Below are 19,234 nucleotides of genomic sequence, written 5' to 3'. Positions count from 1 at the left end.
TCTCCTGTATCATGCAAACACATCTTTCCAGAGGTTTGTCTTGGAGACCTCTTGAATTAGAGACATATCCCACATGGATTGCACAAAGCAGCAGGTCTTCCATTCATATTCACAAAACTTTTGGCACACTGCCCCATCCATTTAATCTATGTTGAAGATACAGCATAGAAAAATTCTGTCTGTAGTTTCATTATTAAATGAACTTTATGTCCACAACTTTGCTTATTCCATTACCATCTATTTTCCACTGTTGAGTTAATGCAATCACGTTTTATGTAAGGTACTGCTATACACGGCATTTTCTTCAGAGGACGGATTATTAAGTACTTACAAAAAAACAAACAGATGCAATATACATTTGAAGAAGATTAGAAAGTGGGAGTGTTTAACATTTCTTTAATAAATACAATAGGATTTACTTTTACTTGGTATACTATAAATTGACATAAATAACATTGTGAAGCTAGCTTTCTAAGTTATCTTACCTTAAATCATATGTATTTTCTATCATGTCTGCATTCTGCTGCTGTGATGACTGAAAGGTAAAATACACGTGAATCATAATTTGCAAAACAGATCAATAAATACTCAACCACTGTACATAATCCACTTATTTTTAAAATTAAATTCATTTCAAGTTATTCTACATAAGGTAAAAGGACTGGCTCATCAAAGTTGTGGTGCTCTTTAATGTTACAATACAAAATTTTTTTGCCAAAGGCACATATGACTCACAGCATAGAAAATACACTGTAAGTAAATACCACACTTGTACCCCTGGGTATAGAGACAGAGATGAGAAAGGGAAACTCTGGAATGAAGGAGTGCAATATCTTGTCAACACTGAGGTCACTTGAGATGGAACATTAGCTCAAATTGTTTGAAGGACGGGAAAGGAAATTGGCCATGCCCTTCCAAAGGAATAATCCAGGCATTTGCCTGGAGAAATTTAGGGACACCAAGGAAAACCTAAATCAGGATGGGGAAGGAAATTGACCATGCCCATTCAAAGAAATCAATCTGCCCAGTCAAAGAAATCAATCTGGCAATCAAAATTTAGCAAAATCACAGAAAACATAAATCTTGACAGCTGGATGCAGATCAGAGCCACTGTCCTCCCAATTTGTTAGACCAGTGTGCAAACCATTGCACCACCTCATTTGGTTATGGAGTTGAGAAACATGTAAAACCATTACAGGTGAGAACTGGAAGATAGGGCTGTGGGGGGAGGGGGTGGTTGTAAAATTTAAAGAAAAAAAACGGACCCAAAATGGTGAGAACAGCTAAAGACAAAATTAGTCCAATGAGTTCTTGAAACAGTACCACTCAAAGGACACAAAAGACACAGTAGTGGAATGAACAGTGGGAAAAGGCATTACTACTCAGGAAACATGCTTGATAAAAATGGTGCTCCTAAAAAAGAAGTGACAACTTTATTCACTTTAAACAAGGTGCCAGACATCAAAGACAATACGGGCAATCAAAAGAAAGTTTGAAATAGAATAGCAACCACTAAATGAAGAGGAAATCCAAAAAACCAATACCAGGAACTTCTATCAAACTTTGAAGTAAAGCTTCCAAACTTTCCAACCACCTAACTTTTGCTTCAAGAATGGAGTTGGAAAATTAACCCTTAACAACCAGAAAAATTGTTAAATACTGTCAAGCTATGTCAGGAAGTTGTTAAATTGTGAGAAACCAAGAGAGAAATTTCTAGAACAAAATCTAGGATGCACTTACACATAATCAGAACATCCCAGCATGGTTGAAATGTAAAATAGCATTAAAGATCAGAAGAAAGGCCCCTGGGAAGTTCAGTAACTGTTGAAGTGTGGAGAGCTGCAGATGCTAGTCAGTCAAGAAGCAACATTTGGGCTTTCAATAGGTCTCAGAAACAGAAGCTGTATCTGGAAATTTGAAAACATTAACTAACCAAAACCACAAAAAAGGGCCAAAAAACTGACCCCTTCACTTATAAAGGAATTTTCTTTTTACCAGGGGCTTTCAAAATTCTTTAACAATTATTATAAAACAGGCTAGAAAGCCAACTGGAACAGCAATTATTAGGAAAGTACCAAGGTAGGTTTAAAAAAGAATGATCATGTTAGGAACAAATTTTGGATCTGAAATTTATAATCAGGTATAGAAGAATGAGAGTCAAAAGCATTTATATATATATTTTGTAGACTTAAAACAAGCATATAATTCAATTGACAGAGAAACATTATTCAATGCCTTAAAAGAGTTTGGAGCTGACAACAAATCATTTGCAGTTATAAGAGACACTAAAAAATGCAAAATTACATTTTCAGGTGAAATCTTCATAGCTTTTGAGAGTAAAACTTTTGTGTGTGTGTGTGTGTGTGTGTGTGTGTGTGTGTGTGTGTGTGTGTGTGTGTGACACACACACACACACACACACACACACACAGAGAGAGAGAGAGAGAGAGAGAGAGAGAGAGAGAGAGAGAGAGAGAGAGATAGTCTCCCTGCAATTTTGTACCAGAAAAGATAATCAATGAATGGAGGAAAATGTCAGAAGAAGAAAGAATTTAAAAAATCATAACTGGCAGAAAAGGAATGATCTGAGAACTTATGGATTATCTTTTGCAAATGATTTTGCTATCTTAGTTGAAAGCATAGTAGACACAACAGTGCAGATAAATCTCTACAAGAGATAGCTCCAAAAGCATGGCAGACCTATGCATATATTCTGAAAATAAATAAGACAAATTCCAGAGTATTTAACACATGCAGTGAAGCAATGAAATACAGGGAAACTGGTTACAGAAGAATAAAGAAGGTTATAAAATTTAAATATCTGGGTAAAATAATACAGTCGAATGCTCTGGACAATTTAGCAGTGTCACAGAACATGGAATTAGCTTATCATTTATCAAAAAATCTGCATAACAGGAAATCTTTGTCCATAAATGTAAAATTCTGGCACTATAGTCATTAGGCCAGAATGCATTTATGATTCTGAATGCATTTTGGTGTCTACAGCTAAACAATTCGTGAAACAGAAAATGAGAGGGAAATAGAAATATCTTGCTCCAGAATATGACAATGGGAAATGGACATTAAGAAGTAATAAAGAAGTTTGTGAAAGAGTGTAATGAATATTAGGAAAAATTAGGAAGAGAAGAATTTTATTTTATGGACACCTAAAAAGGTTAGATGAGAAATGAATAACTTTTTGTTTTTAACTTTGGTGGAAAAACAAAATCTGTCAATGTGGCGATTTCATGTACTAAAAGTCAAAAGTCTTCCATGTTTCTGGAAGAAAATTCTCACAGACCTCATACAGAGCCACTAAGCATCAGACAATTTAGAGAGTTGTGGAGGTCTATGCCACCATAATATAGAAAGTAGTAGTTTTTCTGCAGACATACCACATGAAGGAAGATTGACTAGATTAATCTCAGTGAGACAGTGTTATTAATGAGATGGAATCAAGCTCTTTACTCTTTCTGTAGTACTGGTACAAATACATGTATTTCAGTAATTAGTAATGATTGTATACAGCACAGTGCTGTCATGAAATCACTCTGCATTGGCCAAATTGGCAGTAGAAATGCCTTACAACTCATTAACTCGGCAAGCAGCTAATAAATTAAGGCCTGGAAGCATCACATCCTTGATAATATGCAATTTAGTAAACCATGAAAAAAAAATGTGTTTTCAGCTGTAGGAGTTCTCATACACATAATGATTTCAAATGCTCTTTCTGCAGCAAGATAGTATACATGAATTTGTGAAGCCACTGGCATTTGACAGTGAAATCCTACTGTTGAGAGACCAGTAATTAATGAAGTCAAAATTTTCAATGCAAAGGCTTAGTCTGGAGGCAGAATTTCACCACAATTCATGTCTTCACACAACATATTCTGATTACTTGGTTGACTTGGGGAATAGGGCCAAGCAGCTAGGTCATCAGTCCCATCGGATTAGGGAATGATGGGGAAGGAAGTCAGCCGTGCCGCATCAAAGGAACCATTTGCCTGAAGCAATTGAGTGAAATCATGGAAAACCTAAATCAGGATGGGTAGATGCCAATTTGAACTGTCGTTCTCCAAAAATGTGAGTCCAATGTTCGAACCACTGTGCCACTGCACTTGGTAATATATTCTTAAGGAAAATGTACATTGTGATCAGCACCAATGAAAAAATACCAGGAAAATTGTAGAATTCTGTTGTCATATGCAATAAGATGGGTCCTGAAACAGACTGTCTGGCAGTTTGAAGGTGATGAGATGTGGTCGAAGAGCAATGAGTACTTTTCCACATCCTACTCAGTACTGAAGACTATGGTACAATCTCTGACTGACTGCCTTTGTATTCTCCACATACCGTTCTACATCTGAGAACTCAAACCCATTTAGCCATAGCTGCAACAAGCTTGTTATCTGATGATATATAACTTCATTTTTATCTTCATAACTTGAAAAAAATCATCCAGAACCTGTAGTGCTGCTGTGAGAGTAAACCTGCCATTAAATCTCATAACAGTATCCCATTATGTGGAACAAAGAAGAAATAATCAGTATGTGACACCAAACAGTAAACTTGTAATTGGTGATGTCATTCATGGTTTGCCTAACTGTGTCTACTTTCTGCTTGATTCAGAAAACTTAAATCTCCATCCCTTTCATTCAAAGATGTTGTAAGAAGCTGGCGTATGATCTACAGTTGCTGTCAGACACACTCTGAAAGAAACTACTGTTAACAGTCTTCAAAATAGAAGACTCGGTATTGCCACGAAGTGTCATTATGCAATACTGAATTATTTTAAGCAGTGATGTATCAAAAACAATTCTCCCTTAGTTACTCCAGTTCTCCCATTATGTACTATGTGATGAGAAAAATAGAAGATACAATTTTTAGTCTAAAACAATAATTGTCTCGAATTGAATTATTCTCATATGCTGTGTTATGTTGAGATGGAACAACTCATGAAATTTACATCTGTTGATGAATTTTTGTTGTAGAATCAAATCAATTTTCTGAATTGCTGCAATATGCAAAAAAGATCATAGTTGTCTTTTTTTATCACACTACTCTGTGTTTGAATTTGTCACGTAATTTTTCAAAAATGATAGTATGTTTCGGTCAGTATAACTTTTTGTGTTGATCTTCTATGCCTGTCACTTCTAATTCACAGAATCAATGCATACCTTTGTCTAACACAACAGCCACAACCACATCTCTTTCAATGTGAGAATTATTTAAATATCAGGGAAAGAGAACTGCAGAATATGATAGATGAATTGGTGTGTTGTTCCTTCCTACCTTTCAGTACACATGATGTTAGCACCAGAAATATACCAACCAGAAGTGTCATTAGTTGCATGATGTCAAGTGTCATAATGATCTTTGCATATGCTAGGAAATAAACAGCCAATAACCTATTATGGATTATATACCTCTTTGTAAACACTGAAATATTTGTGGTAAGGAAGAATATGAATCTTATTGGTCCTTGGTCACTAGCAGCACTTTAAGCTGTCTTCTTAGGTTCCTGCCTCAACACACATTCAGAATTTTCCACATACTCAAACATAAACAGCTAAATATTTATTTCATTCTTCATTTTGTAATCACACAAAATGTAAATAACATGGAAGATGTTAAATAACATGGAAGATGTTAAATAACATGGAATATTACAGACCATACTTGTATTAAATTCATTAAAAAAAGTCCTGCAACGTATTAGCAATACTAATATGAAAAAAGAAAAATTATTATTGAGCAGGATGCAAAAATACATCCTTTAACTTTGCAACCCATGACCTTATTCATTAAACTAGGGTTGTATTGTGATATTTTTGGCTACGGTGTTGGTTATCATAATTCCTCTTGAAGGCTTATGTTGATGCATCATTAGCTGATATTGAATGATAATAGTGACATGTTTGTGATCAATTTTCAATGAGCTCTAGCCTTGAAATTGCAAACTGTAAGTTATAGTGAAAAACAGCTAATGGTTCCCGCAGCATCAAGTCAAAGATAGTACACTATTATGGTGTAATAGTCTCTGGCCATAAATGGTAGTGGTGTAATTCTGCAATTAACTTTTACTTTCCAGTCATGGCTTTTATCTATTAAACTAAGTATTAAGCCCATAGCTTTACTAAACGGTAGGATCAATTTGTGTCTAGCAGGGAAGGATGATGGCTAGCTCACATGCTGAATCTTTCACACAATGTGCCATTCACATTTCACATGAAAGCTAGCTAGCTGGCTGGCTGTCTTGACTCTGAATGGCAAGGCAAGCACGCCAGCCAAATTACAGTCTTTCTCAAACAAATGTAAAAGAAACTACAATATGTGATCAAAAGCATCCAGACACCTGGCTGAAAATGACATACAGTTCGTGGCGCCCTCCATCGGTAATGATGGAATTCAAGACAGTGTTGGCCCAACCTTAGCCTTCATGACAGCTTCCACTCTCGCAGGCATACATTCAATCAGGTGCTGCAAGATTTCTTGGAGAAAAGCAGCCCATTCTTCGTGGAATGCTGCACTGAGGAGAGGTATCAATGTCAGTCAGTGAGGCCTGGCACAAAGTCGATGTTCCAAAATATACCAAAGGTGTTCTATAGGATTCAGGTCAGGACTCTGTGGAGGCCAGCCCATTACAGGAACGTCATTGTCATGTAACCACTCTGACGCACATTATCAACAGGTGCTCGATCATGTTGAAAGATGCAATGACCATCCCTGAACTGATATTCAACAGTGGGAAGCAAAAAGCTGCTTAAAACGTCAATGTAGGCGTGTGCTGTGATAGTGCCATGCAAAACAATAAGCACTACAAGCCCCCTCCATGAAAAACATGACTACATCATAACACCACCGCCTCCAAATTTTATTGTTGGCACTACACACACTGGGCATTCACCACACCCTGGCATTGGATCGCCACATTGTGTACTGTGATTTGTCACTATGCACAACATTTTTCCACTGTTCAACCATCCAATGTTTATGCTCCTTACACCAAGCGAGGCATCTTTTGGCATTTACTGGTGTGATGTGTGGCTTATGAGCAGCCGCACGACCAAGAAATCCAAGTTTTATCACCTCCTGCCTAACTGTCATAGTACTTGCAATGGATCCTAATGCAGTCTGGAATTCCTGTGTGATGGTCTGGATAGATGTCTGATTACGAGCCTCTTCAACTGTCGGCAGTTTCTGTCAGTCAATAGATGAGGTCCATCTTTACGTTTTTGTGCTGTATGTGTCCCTTCACATTTCCACTTCACTATCACATCAGAAACAGTGAACCAAGGGATGTTTAGGAGTGTGAAAATCTTGCGTACAGTGACATCCAATCACCTGGCCATGTTCGAAGTCTGTGAGTTCTGCGGAGTGCCCCAGTCTACTAGCACACAATTTCTAATGACTACTGATGTGCTGATATGAAGTACCTGGCAGTAGGAGGCAGCACAGTGCACCTAATTTGAAAACCTTATGTTTTTGGGGGTGTCCAGATACTTTTGATCACATAGTGTATGTATATGTGATGTCTGTTCTTTAAAACGTGTCCAAAAGAACAGACACCATTTTAATCAACCAGTCACTATGCATTAAGGCACAAAGGAATTACAGACATTATCTGCAAGTTAAAATCAATGGGGAAAGTTGAAAATTTGTGCCAGACCATGATTCAAACCTGGGTTTTCTGCTTAGTATCAGTAGGCACATACTCCGACCACTAAGACATCTGGGCACAGTGGTCATTGCACCTACATGGACTAGCGCGCCTTCCATCTGATTCAAATTTTCAACTTATCCACACACTAATAATTTAGTGCCTCTTAACCATTATCCTCAATACTCATGGCATACTCAGTTCCCATAATAGTTTGAGTCTAGTGTGCATCCACACTGAAGAGATCATTGGCCGTCATTACCTGCATTATAAAGGACGCGCCACTCAAACCTGTGTTTATTATTAGTGCGTGGAAGCATTGGAAATAGGTGGTGGGGGTTGGGGGGCGGGAGTAACCAAGGTCACCACTGCATTCCCCAACTGCATTCCCCAACACAAGGCATTTCAGTAGCCATGTAGCAGCGGACTAAGCAACAACGATCATTTGCAGTGAAAGCATTCTACCAAAGTGGTAGCTGTGTAGCCGCTCAGCGTTGTTTCTTGGTGAATTTTCAAATTAATTGTAATAAGCCAGTGCCTTCGGTTAACTCTATAAAAACTTGGCTTGAAAACTTAGAAAACATTGGTGAAACAACAAGGAAAAGAGGTGACAGAGCAAAGACATGTGAAACATGTAAGAATTGCTGTGGGAAGAAGCCCCCAGAGATCAGCACATAGACAGAGTGTTGCACTTGGAATTTATGATAGGACTGTTCGAAGGATTTTGAGGTTAGACTTACATCACAACTCATACAAAATGCATATGGTTAATGTTTTGAATAATAATGGCTTTGTGGTCTGACAGCATTTCTGTGAAAATCTTTCACAAATGATTGAAGAAAACAATGAGCTAGTTCACAACCGCTGGATGAGCGACAAGGCAAATTTTCACCTCAATGGATATGTGAACAAACAGAACTTTAGATATTGGAGTGATCAGAACCATCACCAACTCCATGAAAAACCCCTGCACTGCAGTTTGGTGTGCAATGTCCTCATCAGGAATAATAAGCCCCCATTTTTTGAGAACATGAGAGAGCAATCTGTTACCATGAATGCTGAGCACTATTCAACAATGTTACGGTCATTCTTCATACCTCAGGTTTGTCAATATGCAGTGAATGATGAAATATTGTTTCAACAAGATGGAGCAACAAGTCACACAGCCTGCATGATCACTAATGTCCTCAATGAAGTTTTTTCTGACCGGGTAATTTCCAAGAATGGAGCGATTGCTTGCCGCCCCCCCCCCCCCCCCCCCCCATTCACCCAACCTTACAGCTTGTGATTTTTTTCTTATGGGGTTACCTTAGGAGTAAAGTGTACAAAGAAAGACCTTATAATGCTGGTGATCTCAAAGCAATAATGTGGCTGCAAAAAGGAGATATTTCTTCAGGGTATGTTCTGTCATGTGACGGACAGCTTTGTAAATCACCTGCGAGAATGTCGTGATCAAGAAGGATGCCATTTTGCTGATGATATTTTCAAACAATGAAAAAAAGATGTTGATGTTTCTTAAATGGTTTTTAATGTAGAATAAGACTGTATGAATAAAATTTTGATATCTGCATCTGCATTTATTTTACACTCATTTAAGAAATGCAGGTTTGGCTGCCTCACCCTGTATATGTTTTCATCCAGCAGCCACCATGACTTAAGACACAAAGGAATTACAGGCATTGGCTATTAGTGAGAATTCATTTAAATCAATGGGTAGAGTTGAAAATTTGTCGTGGACCAGGATTTGAACCTGGGTCTCCTGTTTGCTAGGCAGATGCTCTGACCACTGAGTCATCTGCATGGACTACAGCCAAAGATCTCTTCAGTGTGAATGCATACCAGCCTTGAACTCTTACAGAAATTGGCAAAATGCTGCAAATGATGAGGGCAATGGGCACAAGGCACTACATTAATAGTGTCTAGATAAGCTGAAAATTTGGGTCTGATGGGAGGCGTGCTATGCTAGTCCGTGAAGTTGTGATGACGACTGTGTCCGGATGGCTTAGCGGTCAGAGCATCTGCCTAGTAAGCAGGAGATACAGGTTGGAATCCCAATCCAGTGCAAATTTTCAACATTCCCCATAGATTTAAACCAATGCTAACTCACAGCCAATGTCTGTAATTACTCTGTGTAAAGAAACCAGTTAATAGAAAAACTGATTCTCACATATTTCTTAGCTCAATTTGTCAGCTTCATTGTTAATTCCTTACCATTTCATTGATGGTCATGGTTCTTGTGATATTTCAGGATTAAGGGAACTATTGAAATAATTACAGCACAAGTTTACATTGACAAATAGCAATCCCTAGCCTTCTATACTGATTTCCTAACTTACATAACCACAATTGCTACAATGACATCACCATCACTAAACCCCATCTCTATACTGACACAGTCGATAACCATAATTGCTACAATGACATCACCATCACTAATCCCCGTCTTTATACTGACACAGTCGATAAGGTCTAGCCTGTTTACAACTATGAGGTCTAAGATATTTCCATTCAGTACGGGCTGCCGAACCAGATGCTCAAGTCAGTTTCTACGAAAATGTTTAAAAGTTCTTCACAGTACCATCCATCTGTATCCACTGCAATGAATTCATAGACTTCCCAGTATGTACTCTGTGCATTAATGTTGTTTCCAACTAGTATTGCATGATCTGGGTATTTATGCACTACGGACCTCAGACTTTCTTTGAATGAGTCTAGGACCATCATAGCAGAATTGTCCAGCAATTAACTTGGTTTCAGTTAGACCTATTGTATCCAACAAGATAACTTCACTAGGACAATGAAATTTGAACTCGATTGCGACAATATTTTTGTCACCTGCAGTGAATATGCCCCTTCCCACAGCGCCTCATCCGTTTTTCCAATGTATGGTCCATAACTCACCGAATACCTCAGAGCTTTGTACTTCAGGTTTCACTCAGTTCCCTGTCCCAAGAACAATCTGAGTGTGAGAACTTTGCTGGAGGGCAGTAAATTTGAGAACTTCATTACGAATACTTCGACAATTTACTGATAACATTTTGAGAGTCAAAGTGTCCTTACTCTGAACGCAGTTTGATTTCCCTTTCTGCATACTGTCTGGCAAGTGTTCATCAGTGCTCCTCAAACTGAAGTGTTGTCGACTATCAAAAGTGTCACGAGTATCGATCTTCACAGAGATACTGCACAGCAAAGTGGTATCGTGAGGTGGCAATGAGATGCTAGAAAGAAGCTGTTCCTCATGTAGTTCTGAGGTGCCACTGCTGCACCTCTGCCCTACCTACTTCCAGGAAGTTCCTGTCAGAGTAACATCATCGTGCTGCCTATTCGCTGTAACACAGCCTGTGACCATCATTGGGAGGAGAGGGAAGGGGGGGGGGGGGTGAAGAGACTTCCATCTCCTGTGAACTGTGCTTACAAACCATGTCAACGAGTGTCTAAGAACTTGTGTTTTCTAGTTTCTGTAGTGATGCCAAAGTATGGCCATTCTGAAATTGTATCAATTTGCCACTTAGTAATCATGGCTCATTTGATGTGTTCTGAACCACAAGTCCATGTGTGCAGTTTCACAACTACAGCTGAGCCTGGTGAGCAAAAATAAGTTTTGTTCTTAAGTATTACTTATTCAGAATGTTCTAACTAACTTTATTTTTACTAGCCACCTCAGAGTCCAAGAAGTTGGTCATGAACAGTAAAGTGACACTGAGGGTGTAGCTCGCAATTGGCTCAATGTGGCCTATTGTGTAACTAACCTTCTCTTGCAGCAGTGCTAATTTTCGGTTTGATTGTGTTGTTCTATTGATTATTCACAATATCTCTTCCAGATATACAAGCTGTACAATTGCTGGGACAAAGGATTAAACAATTATTAGAAGTACTGAAAGGAACTGTGGCAGCACCATGACTGCCACCCCAGCCTGTTCAATGGGAAACAACAATCAGTTCAAATGCCTAAATTCCGAGTGTTTGTGGTACAAAGTGAAGACTGGGCTGATTATGTTTCACACTTGGTGAATTTCAATACCTAAGACAATAGGTAGCCACCATATTTACCATTTTCTCTCCGCCATTGCCTCAGATATATGCCAGTTAGTAGTAAAACTGTTTCTTGATCACCAACCTCATGACTTCCCCTATGATTAGTTTGCTGACAAACTGTCAAAATCACTTTGCATCAGAAGTGCATGTAGCAGCTACTCGTTATTAGTTTTTCAGATTAAAACAGCAGTCAGGTCAATTCTACAAACAGTGGGTAATAGATCTTTGTGCCCTTACTAGACAATGTCACCTTCAGTGTTAATGTAGGTTAAATTACAGTGATATTATGATGAGAGATGCGATTACTCAGAACCTGTCTGATTCAAGTATCCATGCTGACATAGTAAAGCATTCAAACCCTAACATCAGAACAGTATTGTCTATTATTGATTCATAAGCCATTGTCTATGTAACTGAGCATGATTCTCAAGCATCATCAGGCCACGGTGCAGCCTGCACAGTTGTGGAACTCCTGCCCATATGCTTTCCAACACATGATAAGGCACAGTGCCTGCACCACAAAGCCGAGTGTTTTGCATGTGGCAAACAAGACCAAGTCAGTATGTTTCAATATAGATGGCGTTTGGCAGCTTTCACATTCCATGTCAGACAGTGATACTAATGAGGTGTATGTTGTGTCTGCTGCACAACAGTCTGCCGATCCAGTTGTTATTTCATCAGATCGCCAGAATACAAACTCTGAGCTTGTCAATTCTCAGTCCAATAAGTCATATGTTCAGTTGTGTGTGTTCAACAAGATCTTAATTTCCAGTTAGATACTGGTGCTTCTGTTACTCTGCTCAACCATGCTACATATGTTTGATTAGGCAGCCCACACCTTCAGCAACCATTTAACTCATCAACATGCAATCGACAACCTATTCCAATGCTTGGAGTGTGCAGTTTACCAGCCACTTTCCATGGTACTACTAAACCCATTTTAAAACAGTGTGCCTCAAAGAGGCTACTGACATTTTGGGCAAGGACAGCTTTGATCTTTTCATACTGTCAATTAAGAGGCAAGTGTTACAAATTAGTCCATTTGGGTTTCTGGCAAATATTAATGCATTATGTGGCAAGTATAGTTCTCTGTCCCATGGTAGTTTAGGCAAGGTCCACGGGTTCTAGGACTATGTGACATTAAAAGACAATGTGCAGTTCAAGGTTTTTTTTTATGTCATCATGTTCCTTATACATTATGGGGCCAGGTTGCTGCAGAGTTGCAGCAGTTGCGGAACAGTGACATCTTCAAGCCAGTGTCACCAAGTCAATGAGCATCACCACTGAAGGTCCTCACTAAACTGCTGGTCAGTTTCAGACTATTTGGAGACCTCGAATCAACTGTCAACCCACAAACTGTTGCTGATTCTTTCCCATCGCCATGCCCTCAGAACTTTATGGGCAATTTGGCTAACAGTCATTTGTTTTCAAAAACTGACCTGCAGGGGGCCTACCTGCAACTGCCTTTAGATAAAGAATCAAAGAAGATTTTTGTGATCAACACAAACAAGAGGTTATTTCAGTGGTTACCATTCAGTAGCACTTCTGCCTCAGCTATTTCTCAAAGGTACCTTGAGCAGCTGATGTTGCAATTACCTCCTTGTTCTAATTGTTTAGATGATACAGTTGTTTCTGGTTGTAACCAGCAGAACACTTACAAAATTTAGGAGCATGTTGTCCAAAGTGGAATCGACAGGCAATCATTCTCAGTGAAATTTAGTATCTTGGGCACATGATTATTGTGCATGGTATTCATCCATCAAAAGTTGCACTTAGCGGCCATTTACAACTTTCCTGCACCAACCAATGTGTCAAAATTGTAGGCTGTAATGGGGAAGCTAACTTATTACATCTATTTTATCCTGAATGTCACTCAGGCCATGGTGCCTCTAAACTGTTTGTGGGGAAAGGGTGTTCCAGTTATATGGTTGGCCAAATGTCAGACCACTTCCCAGCAGCTGAAAGATGCACTACTAAGTAATCAGTAATTGGTGCACTTTGTCCCCCGCAAGCCTGTCATTCTTGCAGTGGATACCTCATATTGGTGTGGTGTGGTGTGGTGTTGCCATACTGAATGGGGTCCAGTGACAGGTCAGTTGTGTTTGCATTAAAGGCAGTGAGCAAGACGCAATGCAAATACAGCCAAATTGGAAAGGAGGTGTGGGCTATCATTAACACGGTCATACACTTCTATAAATACCTGTAGAGTCACTGCTTTCCTCTAATTATGGACAACAGACCACTGATAGCTCTGACCGTGTCCTCCCAGCCTGTCCGAGCACATACTGTGCAGAAGCTACATCAGTGGCCCCTTCTCTTGTTCAATTACCAGTACGAGTTAGCATATTGGCCCACTACCAGACCAGACCAATGCTGACCTCCCATTGAGGCTCCCACTGGCTCCAGTCCTGTGTTTGATTCCTCCAAGTACTCCTGTCATCACACTAGTTCAGATCATACCCAGCTGCTTTGAGATTTTTCAGTCACTTTCTGCCATGTAGCACAGATGATATCAGACCTAACATAGCAAAAGGCGCTAGAGTTTGTTCGTCATGGGTGGCCGTGAAGTCTGATGGAGACACACCATCTAGTGGTTCATCACTAGTTTGTTAATCAACATTCAATCTCTTTACAAACAGGTGTCCTCATGATGCACACTGATAGAGGCAATGCAAGAGTCATCGTTGCTCCAGCAGGAAGTTCTTCAGTTGTTGCAACAAGAACGGTGGGGAATTATCTGCAGCACGCCATCAGCATGGTACCATGGTACATGACCAGGAATGGCTGCACAAATAGAGGCCGTGACTTCACAAATAGAGACCGTGACTTTACAGTGTGTAGTGAGTACAGAGTATCTATTTGCTCCTCAACATCTTGACAGACCTCGGCAATGCCTGAACACAGATTTTCCTGAGCCATTCCGGAACATATGCTGGATAGTGCTTGTTGGTGCATACAGCAAGTTTCCCTTCACTGTTCCAATGAAGTCGACCACATCGGTCAGCACAGTATCAGTTCTCATATTGATCTTTTGCATTGAATGCTTAGTGAGGTGTCGGTGTCAGATAATGGACTGCAGTTCATGCGTCATGAGTTTGAACGGTTTTGTGCAGTAAATGGTATTCAGCACGTCCTTACAGCACCCTCCCACCCACAGAAGAATGATGAAGCTGAATACTTTGTTAGGACCTTCAACTCACAGATGGACAAGCTGTGAGCCACCCCCAGGCTTTTAAAGTTTTCCTGCCATTGTATTGGTCCCTTTCCAAAGATCGGAAGTTACCAGCAGAGCTCCAGCATAGTCCATTTGCTACGACTGCCACAGAGACTATGTAACTCCTTCTGAGTCATAGTTTTGGCCTCAACAACCACTGTTCTCTCATGTGCTTGGCAGGGGTCGCAGATGGGAACGGGATGTGGTGTCTGAGATGTTATTCTGTTCTAATCACATCATCCATGGCCTGACGGGGTTGCAGAGGCAACACAGGAAGTAGCATCAGCCAATACATTTGGGAGATTCTGCCACACACTTTCTATTCACAGATCCAGCACATGCAGCTGCCATTGCCACTGTCAAAGTCGCAGATGTCACTTCCAGATGCATGACTGAACTTTGCAGCAAGTGACACTCTTGGATGTTGACATGTTGCTGCTGCTGCTGCTGCTGCTGCTGCTGCTGCTGCGAGTGTTGAACTCATACTGGCAGTCCATGATGCTGCTAGCAACAGGACCACACCCAGTCACCCAGCTGGATGCCCCGGGCAGCTCAGATATCATGTCGAGGAGCTCGCCAGTCACATCATCTGCCTGTGCACCTACAGCCACCAATGCGCACCCTGCAGTTGGTCTCCCAGTTGGTGTTTCCAGGTACATGAAGTGTGGACACCAGGGTGCAGGTGGGTGCTCAGTGCCAACTGAAATTTTGGCACCCACCTCTGTAATTGCGTTAGCACTACATTTTCCTCCCCTCCTCCCTCCCCTCCCCCCCCACTGTGTTTCATCTCCATCCCCAACACCAGGGTGGGTGTTTGGGTGGAGGCATGCAATGTCATCAAGTATCTAGGATGCTGCAAGTAGTAGTGACCACTGAACAGTTACTGGACAACAAAGTGATATCACAAGATTCCAATGATATGCCAGGAGGAAGCCTTGCCTTCTGCAGTTTTGAGGCACCACTGCCTCACCTCTGCACTGAAACAACAGCATTAGAGGCCAGGAGGGCAGTCCTGTTTGAAGTCACATCCTATCCATTTGCAGGAAGTTCTTTTCAGTGTAAGATCATTTGGCACCTGTTCACCACTATACAGCCCGTGTCAATCATCGCAGAGTGAAGCGACTTCTGACTCCTGTGAACTGTGCCTATGAACCAATGCTTTCAGTACTATGTCAACAATTGTCTATAAACTTGTGTTTTCTTGTGACTAGTGAAGCACAGTATGGCCATTCTGAACTTGTATCAATTCCCCACACAGTAATTGTGGCTTATTTAGTGTGTTTTGAATTGCAAGTGCCCATGTGTAGTTCCATAGCTACAGCCAAGCCTGATGAACAAGGATAAGTTTTGTTGTAATTAATAAAGTATTGCTTATTTAGAGTGTTCCAACTAACTGAATTATTTGTAGCCACCTCAGTGTCCAAGAAGTTGTACACAACACAAACTACTGCCTAGCATAAAAAACTCTATATGCTTTCCACAAGTATTCTGCTACCTGAGTAGTTGCTTTTTTTGTGTAGTGCATCGGTGACCTATCCATCGGGGTCCTACAAATCCCTAGCCAATAATACAATTAAAGGACCACAACCAATTCTGAGAATAATGCTGCAAAGTTACAGGTTCTGTTTGCATCCTACACACTAGGCCAGCAGCCTTCACCACCTCCTCCAGCCAACTATATGAACTGAGGAGGGCCTCAGAACCAATGAAACAGGCATTGTTGGTGCCAATGAGCACTACAACTTGCAGATGACTGCACTTTGCATGCTTGATGGCCGCAGGCAAGGCCACCTCCACATCTCAGATGAGGCTCCCCAAGAGGCATACTGAGTGCACATTAGCTCTCTTGCCAGCCCCAAATGCTATCTTCCTCAGTAGCTCCATTACATGCCATATGTTGGAGCTCCAGATAACTAACAAATCCCTACCCACATGTACCTGCTCAGATCCTTCTGAAGAAATGGCCACCAGTTCACTCACAGGGTGAGCAGGTGAGGTCAGATTATCATCCTCCATATTGGCCCTCCACCTTGACTGATGCAAACACATTATAACCCACCACTCATCCTGTTGCAATGACAGGTTCATCACCACTCGTGCCTCAGCAGCAGAGCCCATTGGCAAAACAGGTGACACCTGGTGTGTCCCATATGACACACCAGGTTCTCAGCCACTGCAACATCCAAGCAACAGCCTAAAGGCAGCTGACTGTAACCAAAAGTGCATTTAGCTGTCCACAGACTCCAGCCAGCTCCTCCTGTGACTGAACACAGGAAACCCACATGTTATCCAAGCTAGCAGTACTAACTGAAGAAGCCTAAATCATAAAAGCAGTCAGAAACTTAGATATGCATCTACCCTCTTGATGAGTCTCTAATGTGTAGCTTGTAGTTCACAGGAAATGGAAACTACACTATAGACTACCTGAAATTACACTTACAGTTACAAATGAGAGATTAAACCTCTTAAATAGAAAAACACACACAAAATGTAAGAAATATGTTTCTAGTAAAATAGAGGGAAAGCTAAATACATCATTTGCCACCCTGGAGATGTGAACAGGTGGCAGCAAAGGGGCGGAAATCTGGCATCTGATGAGCTGGCATTTGGCGAACAACCATTCATGAAAATCAAATCGTGCAAGCTCAATTTCAGCAAATATCAATCTCACAAATACCAGTCTGGCAAACATCAATCCAGCAAGCCAGTTTCCCGCAAGTCCTCATTCGATGAGATCAAATCACACAAACCACATCCAGCAACTACTGATCCACCAAACAACAATCTGGCGAATTCCAATCTGGCAAGCTAGTGGCTAACATGCTAGCTTCTGGCAAGCTTGCATACTACAAGCTCCAGTATGGTAACTTTTGATTAAGGCAAGTTTAAATATGGCGAGGTGGTATCCTACAAGGTGGAACCTGGCGAGTCTGTACCCAGCATGCATGCACTTGGCAAGTCTGCGCCCAGCAAGATGGTATCTGGCAAGCTGGCAATTGACAAGCTGATATCCAGCAAGCTGTCATTCAGAAAGTTCACATCTGGCAAGCTGGTGTCAAGAAAGTTCATATTTGGCAAGCTAGCTTCTGCAACTTTCCTTCCTTCAGCACACTGGCTTCCTGCAATCTCAGATACACCAAGCTTCAAACATGGCATGCCACAAATACAGCAAACTTCACAAATATTGTTACATCTAACTCCAAAAGTATGAATAAGGTGAGTTTGAATCTGGCAAGCTGGTGTCTGGTAAGTCTCCATCTAGCAAGCTCACAGGTGGCAAGTTGAACCGGCATGCTTGCAACTGGCATGCTCACAAGCTAGCAACTAGCAACTAGCAAGCTGACATCTGACAAGCTGCCGTCTGGCAAGCTCCTATTCTGCACCCTCCCATACATAAAGTTGGCATCCAGCATCCGGCAAGCTGACATCCAACAAGCTCCATTTAAGTACAGCCTGGACTGATATTCACTGTGATTTTACTTGCCAGACCATGTGATGCCTCCCTTGAGGTTTCTATTGTCTGTCAGCTGGTCACCCTGCAGGAAGCTGTGCATGATTCCCGTGGTCCATCTGGTGCTATTTTTGTCATGAGGCCTAGTACGGTTCCCTACATGCTACTTGCACTGGGTAAACAGGAGTTCTGTTTGGCGTTGACATCACATCCAACAGGGGAGGGGGAGGGGGGGGACACTAAGACACTGTCACGTAACTCTTGAGACCAAACAACAGAACATCATGCAATCACTCACTGGCCGAGTTGCGATGTTTCTCAAACGATTGTACAGAAACTCTTCAGTAAAAAAAAATTGAATCTTGCGCACCTTATAACTTCATTTGCAGCTTCATGATGAAAGCTGTGATATTTTAGGATTAAATAAATTACTGCAAGAATTTCAGAAAGTTTGCAGTCAAAAATTAGAGGTCACTATGAATTTGTGTTTGATGCATATGGGATCATATGTTGCTGTATATCAAATGTAGCTAACATACTGAAGTTTTATTTAAACTGTGAAGGATATAGCTATCAATCACCAGTCTTGAGAAAATTGATTACATGTAAAGTACTCCACCCCAAGTTCCAGTGAGAGTGAAAACACCAGAATGAAATATTCAGAAAATTCCTTTTATCTTGTAAACGTTTTCATACATTGAAATAATATTTTGGCACATAATGCTGCACAAAGTGGACAGTATTTTTTCATATGATTAAGAAGCAAAACTTCCATATCTACCATGATATTCAAGTAACTACAGACTTTTTCAATGACATGATGTCATATGCAAGCGCCATCAATAGCTGTTGAAACAAGAATTTCTGTGGGTTT

At 40.7% G+C, this 19,234-nt stretch overlaps 1 protein-coding gene across 6 annotated transcripts in view; it reads right to left on the bottom strand.

Moving 5' to 3' along the window:
- The window catches only part of LOC126295317 (histone-lysine N-methyltransferase eggless-like), a 337,334-nt gene that overhangs the window by 169,558 nt on the left and 148,542 nt on the right, over positions 1-19,234 (bottom strand). For all 6 annotated transcript variants that reach the window (XM_049987773.1, XM_049987771.1, XM_049987774.1 and 3 more), the window contains one exon: positions 486-535. In XM_049987773.1, coding sequence (XP_049843730.1) covers positions 486-535 — 50 coding nt within the window. The remainder of the gene's footprint in view (positions 1-485; positions 536-19,234) is intronic.

This window comes from Schistocerca gregaria, chromosome 11 (genome assembly GCF_023897955.1).
Source record: "Schistocerca gregaria isolate iqSchGreg1 chromosome 11, iqSchGreg1.2, whole genome shotgun sequence".
Lineage (NCBI taxonomy): Eukaryota > Metazoa > Arthropoda > Insecta > Orthoptera > Acrididae > Schistocerca > Schistocerca gregaria.
This window is presented reverse-complemented; position numbering and strand designations above follow the sequence as displayed.